Source organism: Amyelois transitella, chromosome 14, assembly GCF_032362555.1.
Source record: "Amyelois transitella isolate CPQ chromosome 14, ilAmyTran1.1, whole genome shotgun sequence".
Classification (NCBI taxonomy): Eukaryota; Metazoa; Arthropoda; class Insecta; order Lepidoptera; family Pyralidae; genus Amyelois; species Amyelois transitella.
Window position 1 is genome coordinate 2489214 of NC_083517.1, and position 6733 is coordinate 2495946.

At 36.1% G+C, this 6733-nt stretch overlaps 1 protein-coding gene across 1 annotated transcript; it reads left to right on the forward strand.

The window, feature by feature from the left end:
- Nucleotides 1-1212: 1212 nt before the first annotated feature.
- LOC106130879 (cytochrome P450 6B1) lies at nt 1213-5792 on the forward strand. The gene is made up of 2 exons (XM_013329815.2): nt 1213-2445; nt 5190-5792. The coding sequence occupies exons 1-2, from the start codon at nt 1230-1232 to the stop codon at nt 5357-5359; spliced, it is 1386 nt and encodes a 461-aa protein (XP_013185269.1). The 5' UTR covers nt 1213-1229; the 3' UTR covers nt 5360-5792.
- Nucleotides 5793-6733: the final 941 nt, after the last annotated feature.

Consider the following 6733-nt stretch of genomic DNA (forward strand, 5'->3'; position numbering starts at 1 on the left):
TGACAGGTTGCTAGCCCATCGCCTAAATAAAGAATTCCAAGTTTATAAGCCTACAACACTTAGTCGCCTTTTACGACATCCATGGGCAAGATATGTAGTGATCCTTTATCTTTTTATATTTGTGCCGGGAACCACACGGCACATTCACCAATGTACTTAATATTATTACATCTACAAATAAGATACCTATCTTCATTTATTATATTTTTAATTTATTTATTATAATAACGTGCCGTGTGGTTCCGGCACCAATAGAAAAAAGAATAGGACCACTCCATATCTATCTCATGGATGTCGTAAAAGGCGCCTAAGGGATAGGCTTATAAACTTGAGATTTTTTTTAAGCGATGGGCTAGCAACCTGTCACTATTTGATTCTCAATTCTTTCTTTAAGCCAAATAGCTGAACGTGGCCTATCAGTCTTTTCAAGACTGTTGGCTCTATCTACCCTGGAAGTGATTATATGTATGTTTGTTACTATAATAAATAATGAAACTGTTATTCATAGAGGCAACTTCTTAAACCTCGTCAACTCAAGTCAAGTTCAATGCCACTATAAGATAATGTTCTTCTCATTGCAACAAAGAATTCGTCCCTGGTTTAATTTAAGAAAATATATGTGGAATTGTATTCAATTGTCTTTTTTAAAGTTTGAGAGAGACTTGTTTCCGGGCTCAGAGTCCGCTTCCCGATATTTTTTTCAGTGCTCTTTCACTGTCTTTTGTCATCCTCAATTTTGAGACCATTGTTATGTACAAATTGGACATTTTTAGAGGAGACCTTTATCGAAAGACATGCAGTTTCGAAATTACGAACACACTTATTATATACATATTTTACGTTCTAATAAATTACATGATAAGTTAAAAATATGCGAATTTGCATTTTTTAAAAGATTCTAATTATTGCTGACTGTCGTCGATTAAAAAAGGAATACATTTGACTGAAAAAAATCACTACAATAATTAGATACTTAATATAAAGGTATTAAACATTTGTAACTATCTACGTAAAATGAAATACAAAACTGATTTACACTTTCTGTGTGGGGAGCGGTCGAATATAATGAGAGATCGACACAAACCAACAAGTTCATAGGGGAATAAACCTAAAGGCACAGGTAAGAAGTATATGCGTAAGCACTCATCAACTAAAGAGACCCGTTACTGACCCACTGCCGCGCGGCTTATGCAGTCTCACGCGCCAGTCTGGACCGAGCGAACGCCAAAATGTTTTTCGAAAGTTTCCTTTTAAATCTCACGGTCATCATCGTTCTCGTTGTCGCACTTATATTCGACTATGTTACCAAATTCTTCAGCTATTGGTACATCAGACATATCCCTTACAAAACCTGCGTACCCTTCTTCGGATCGGACTATCACAGAGTCTTAGGCATCAGAAGCAATACTGACGAGGTAAACAAATTCTACAACGATTACCCCAAGGAAAAGTTCGCCGGAGCAGTCAAGAGTCGAATTCCAGACCTCATTGTTCGAGACCCGGAAGCAGTTAAAAGGATGTTGTCAACAGATTTTGCAAATTTCCACAGCAGAGGCCTCGGCCTGGACAAATCTCAGGATGTTTGTTTACGAAACAATTTGTTTTACGCCGACGGAGAAAAGTGGACCTTGCTGAGGCAAGGCGTAGAGTCGCTTGTCAAAGACATGGAATGGGGCAAGAGAGATTTAAATGAATGTTTGTCCGGAACAAATGGAGACGTTATCGTTCAACATTTGCTGTCAAAGGTATTGGATTTCATATTCAGGGATTTGTTAGTGGACGATACCGATGCTGCTGTTATAACGAGCCTTACATCGGCCGCGCAGAACCGCTCTCTGGCAGGCAAATTTAAGACTTACTTGAAAAATGTATTTCCGTCGCTATACGAACTGTTTGGATTGAAAACGTTAGTGGGTGAGCCGTCAAAAGAAACTGTAAGAGCGTTGCAACATTCTAAACTGCTTGAGAAAATAAAAAGTGGATCGGTTTTTCAAATGGGAATAAAAGAAAAAGACAGAAGGAACACAAACGAGACTGACTTTGCGTTTTCCACTCTGGCTATGTTCGTAAACGAAGGCTATATACCGTGTCTCTATTTACTCACATCGATGTTTTATGACTTAGCAAAACATCCTGAAGTACAAAAGAAAGTAAGACAATCAGTTTCCAATAATGATGATAAGTATTTGGATGCTGTTATTAAAGAATCGTTGAGACTTCACCCTTCGTACTCAGTGATTAGTAGGCAATGTGTGAAAATGTACCAATATCCAGAAAATAAATTGGTAATTGATAAAAAAATCACTCTGAGTATACCAGTGGAAGCGATACACAGAGATGAGACATATTATGAGAAGCCTACGGTTTTTAACCCTGAAAGATTTTTAATGAATTACGATGCTAATAATTATTTTCCTTTTGGCGTCGGACCGAGAAAATGTGTTGGTAAGTTTTATATGTTAGATTTATTAATTAATATATAAAAAAATTACATCAGAAAAAATCAAGTAATGATAAATGGTTGCGTACTTTTGGACGGATAAACAATTCAAATAACAACTTCCAAATTAATAAATTGACCGACGATTATTTAAGACAACGTGACCACCGTGACACCATCACCAGACCCCAATTAAAATTTTGAATCGGAAATTTAGTAAGATGACAGATAGAAAAGTAAATAAAAGGCTTAGTTACAAAAACATGAAACTATTAGCACATAATTGGTAAGTGACATTGCTCCCAAATCGTTTGTAAACGACCAGTCACCCGTAAATGTAATTAATTTACCAACGAATACTATAACTACGATTTTCTTTTATTGCGTTCACTGTCGAATTATTTTATTCCGTTGCTAACGAGAAGTTTTGGATTTCATTTTATACAAATAACAAAAATTGGCCGTGTTGTGCCGGCAGAGTAGAATAGCCCATATGTTGCCATGGATATCGTAAGAGACGATTAAGGGAATAAGCGGGAGTTCGACGGCAGGGCCTCCTACGCTGATATATGAGATATACTCCAGAACCAATAGACACTGCGGTCACAAACCCGCCTGTCCAATGTGGTGACTATAACTAAAATTCTCCCCATTTCTGGGGAGGCTTTTGTCCGGCAGTGGACTTTTATGGGCTGTTGTGGCAAGGTAGAAATCGAAAATGACATAAAGTAAGGTCAAGTTACTCGTACTAGTTCTTTAAGCCCTGAACCGATGACATTGCATTGAGTTTTTGCCCTACCGCCGTTATTCTCCTGGATACATTCCCATCTCTCTGGAGAAGAGCCTTTTGACCGTTATCCTGGAATGGGTGATTTAGTTTTTTACACGAACCGACTCCCGTCAACCAGGGTGCAGGGTGATCTAACACATATTGGATCATAGTTGCACATTGATGTTCATAGTTTACATGTTCATCACAATGTGGATAACATTCACCAAATTGTATCGAATCAAATTATATTCTCCGTTGTGTTTTGCCGCGTGGTTTTCGAAACTTAAGAATAGAACCGCTCCATATCTGTCCCATGAATGTCGTAAAAAGCGACTAAAAAATAGAATAGGATAAACTTGGGATTCCTCTTGTAGGAGATGGGCTAGCAACTATCACTATTTGAATCTAAATTCCATCATAAGCGCTTCACCATACGGCTGAACGTTGCCCTTCAGTCTTTTTAAGGCTCTGTCTAGCCCCTGAGGGATATAGACGTGACATAATGTATATATGCAAATCATCTTTATAATTCTATTCAGGTTTATTAAATTAAGCAATTCAGGTTTGCAGCCTAAGTATAAAATCGCCAAGTAATAACAAACAATGTGTGTTATAAAATTTTACGCCTGAAATCCGCCGACAATTAAAAAAAACCGTTGCATTGACTGTTTCCACTGATTTCTAATTGACGCCGTCACGCAATGGACACAGTGATAGCATTAATTTATACATAGGTCTTAGGGTTTTTCGCTGTAATAGCATAATATTCCTTTGGGAAATTTAGAAAATTCGTTTGTAGTTCACTATTGTAGCGAGAAAGAAAGTAATATACATACAAATAATCAGGTTATAAAGACGTACCCCGAACCTTTAACGACGAAAGACTGGAAGACCTTGTATGGCTTAATAATAGATTGAGATTTAATACAGAGACGGCTTGCTAGTCCTCAAATTTATTAGACGTTAAATTATTCCCTATTATTTAGAATTTGAATTTTACAATCTGCATCTTACTAATATTATACTCGTAAATGCGAAAGTTTGTGAGTATGTCAGTATGGATGTTTGTTACACTTTCACGCAAAAATTACTGAACCGATTACGATGAAATTTGGTATGAAGGTAGCTGAAGACCCACAATAACATAGCCTACTTTTTCGTCAATCAATGTTGTGAAATTTTTGAGATTATAATGTCTTGCTCTTATGATGTTTTGCGAATATCATATACTGCGACTAAAGGATTTAATGTATTTTCATACATACATATAGTCGCGTCCATATCCCTTGCAGGGTTGACAGAGTCAACAGTCTTGAACAGATTGAAAGGGCACGTTCAGCTGTATGGCTTTATGATGGAATCGAGATTCAAATAGTGACAGGTTGCTAGCCCATCGCCTAATGGAGCCTTATAAGATAAGGTTATCCTTTACTCGCCTTTTACGACATCTATGGAAAATATATGGAGTGTAACATACAACACTAACATTTCTCTAAGTAATATATTTTAATTCACTGTGAATGAAACGATATTACCTTTTGTTATGATTTTCTAAAGTTCTTCCAACACCAGGAAATTTTCTAACATAATCAATTTTATTTCAGGTGAAAACTTAGCATATCAGATCAAATAGTGACAGGTTGATAGCCCACCGCCTAAAAGAGCCTTTTAAGGTTATCCCTTATCGCTTCTCGCTTTTTACGATATCCATGGAAATTATATGGAGTGTAACATACAACACTAACATTTCTCTAATTAATATATTTTAATTCATTGTGGATGAAAAAACGTGAACGTGAAAGTGGCAATTCAGTCTTTTCAATATTGCTGGCTCTGTATACCCCGCAAGGTATATAGACGTGACCATATGTATATATGTATGTGGATGAAACAATCTAACCTTTCGTTATGATTTTCTAAACTTCTTCCAACACACCTTTACCAGGAAATTTTCTAACATAATCATTTTTTTTTCAGGTGAAAATTTAGCATATCAGATCATCGCAGACGTAGCCAGGAATGTACTAACCCACTACGAAATACAGCCATGCGATAGAACGCCCAAATCTCTCCCGGTGTCTGATTTCAACTTCGGGAGAATCGTGGACCAAGACATTTGGCTTCGGTTCAAGCCAGTTACTTCTTAAGATAAAGGTGTTGAATGTATCTAGAGGTAACGTTTTAACTTATATTCAGATGAGTTTCATGGAAGCTTATAAGTTTGAGTTTGGTGTTAAATTGAAATTAAAAATTTTTGGTTAATGTATTTTGATACTGGTAATACACAGATAGAAAAAATACAATATTCCTTAATTCAAATCGCATGATGTGGCCTCAGACTGAGGACTAATAGTAATGGAAAATAAATAATTAATTAAAACCTTAATAAGAGTAAGTATATTTAAAAATGTAAGAAGGTAAGAATTTAAAAAGTTGTGGTAGGTACTTAAAAACAGGGTTATTTTTAGAAACAAGTTTATCTTAAGTTTCATGTGCATTTAATATGTTTTTTAAAGAATAAATATAAAAATATTTAAGTGTATGTAAGAATTTTCTATTTATTTATTTATTTTTAGCTATGCGGTATTAACTTTATACGTTAGATAAAATTTAGGTACAAGTCTATCTAAAATTTAATAAATAAATTTTGTGTCCTGTAAGTACCTATACATTTTAATGCAAAAGAGGGTTTATTAATAATGACTTAATAAATAATGGTTATTAAATAATGTGCAAGGTTTATTTTTGCCACAAAACAGAAAAATACCGTTTGAACTGCTTTCCATGGATACACCTACGCCAAAAATTGGTCCTTCGGATTTAAATTTTTTTATCGTTTCATATTTTGGTAATTTATACATTTTTATCCGACGATATCTTGCTTTTTCCTTAACTACAATTCTATTATGGTTGTCAAAATAAGCCCTAGCCAGGTTAAAACAGAAAAAATATTGAGGCACGCATAACAATAGCCATCAACTCGACCCAAAAGGTCCTATACAAAATTTACGAATCATTCAGTCGTCAAAACCTTTAAAAATCAATACAAGTGACAATGATATAGGGATGGTATCGTAAAAAAAACGGGCCGCAGAGGGTTCGAAGTGGGGTGAAAGGGAAATTTCCTGTACACCCCGATTGTTGATAATGGAGTGTCCACGGGCTAAGTGAAAATTATATATACCTAACGGCTGAAAAGGGAAATATCGAAATATTGATCGGGACAAAAGTATATGAGGGTTGCAGCGGCGCAAAAAAGAGCCCAGTCCTAAATAAACCGACATGCACATATGCTATCATTTTAAGCTTGTACCGGGAACGATGATTCGGTTTGACCGCTACAAAGGGAAGATCTTCCGCCAGGCTAGGTGTTATGCATGGGGAATCGCGGCTCCGACGATCATAAGTCGGAGGTTTTATCCAATTCGTGAAATCTTTGATTGCGCGATTTAGATTCTTCGCTGCTGTTGGCTGAACGCGTCAATTTCTTCGCGATTATGGTGTGTGAGGTTAGTGATGTC